The sequence below is a fragment of the Nestor notabilis genome, unplaced genomic scaffold, assembly GCF_000696875.1.
Source record: "Nestor notabilis isolate BGI_N333 unplaced genomic scaffold, ASM69687v1 scaffold23122, whole genome shotgun sequence".
Lineage (NCBI taxonomy): Eukaryota > Metazoa > Chordata > Aves > Psittaciformes > Psittacidae > Nestor > Nestor notabilis.
Window position 1 is genome coordinate 3972 of NW_009919992.1, and position 370 is coordinate 4341.

At 58.1% G+C, this 370-nt stretch overlaps 1 protein-coding gene across 1 annotated transcript in view; it reads right to left on the bottom strand.

Moving 5' to 3' along the window:
* The window catches only part of LOC104402588 (zinc finger protein 300-like), a gene marked incomplete at its 5' end in the record, with an annotated part of 3480 nt that extends 3339 nt beyond the window's left edge, over positions 1-141 (bottom strand). The window contains one exon of the mRNA XM_010010495.1: positions 15-141. Coding sequence (XP_010008797.1) covers positions 15-141 — 127 coding nt within the window. The remainder of the gene's footprint in view (positions 1-14) is intronic.
* Positions 142-370: the final 229 nt, after the last annotated feature.

Sequence of the window (370 nt, forward strand, 5' to 3'; positions counted from 1 at the left end):
CAAATGGAGCCTACACAGGGACACCAGCATCTCGTAGTTGTCCTCCATCACGGTCCTGTACAGCTCCCTCTGCTCATCATCCAGGTTTGCCCACTCCTCCCTGCTAAAGTGCACCACGATGTCCTCGAACGTCACTGGAACCTGGGAGCACAGGGCTGGACTGTAGCGGGGAGGCAGGTCCCTGCCCAGTCAGCTCCAAAAGGAGTCGCACAAAGCCCACCCCAAACAGCTTCCAGCCACCAAACAGCCCCATAAACAACCCACTGGATTCACCCAGTCTCCTAAAAGCCACCTCAGCAGCCCTACAACCAGCTCCCAGCCCCACAACGGCCCCATAAGCAACGCCCAGGCTCACTCAAGCTCACAACAG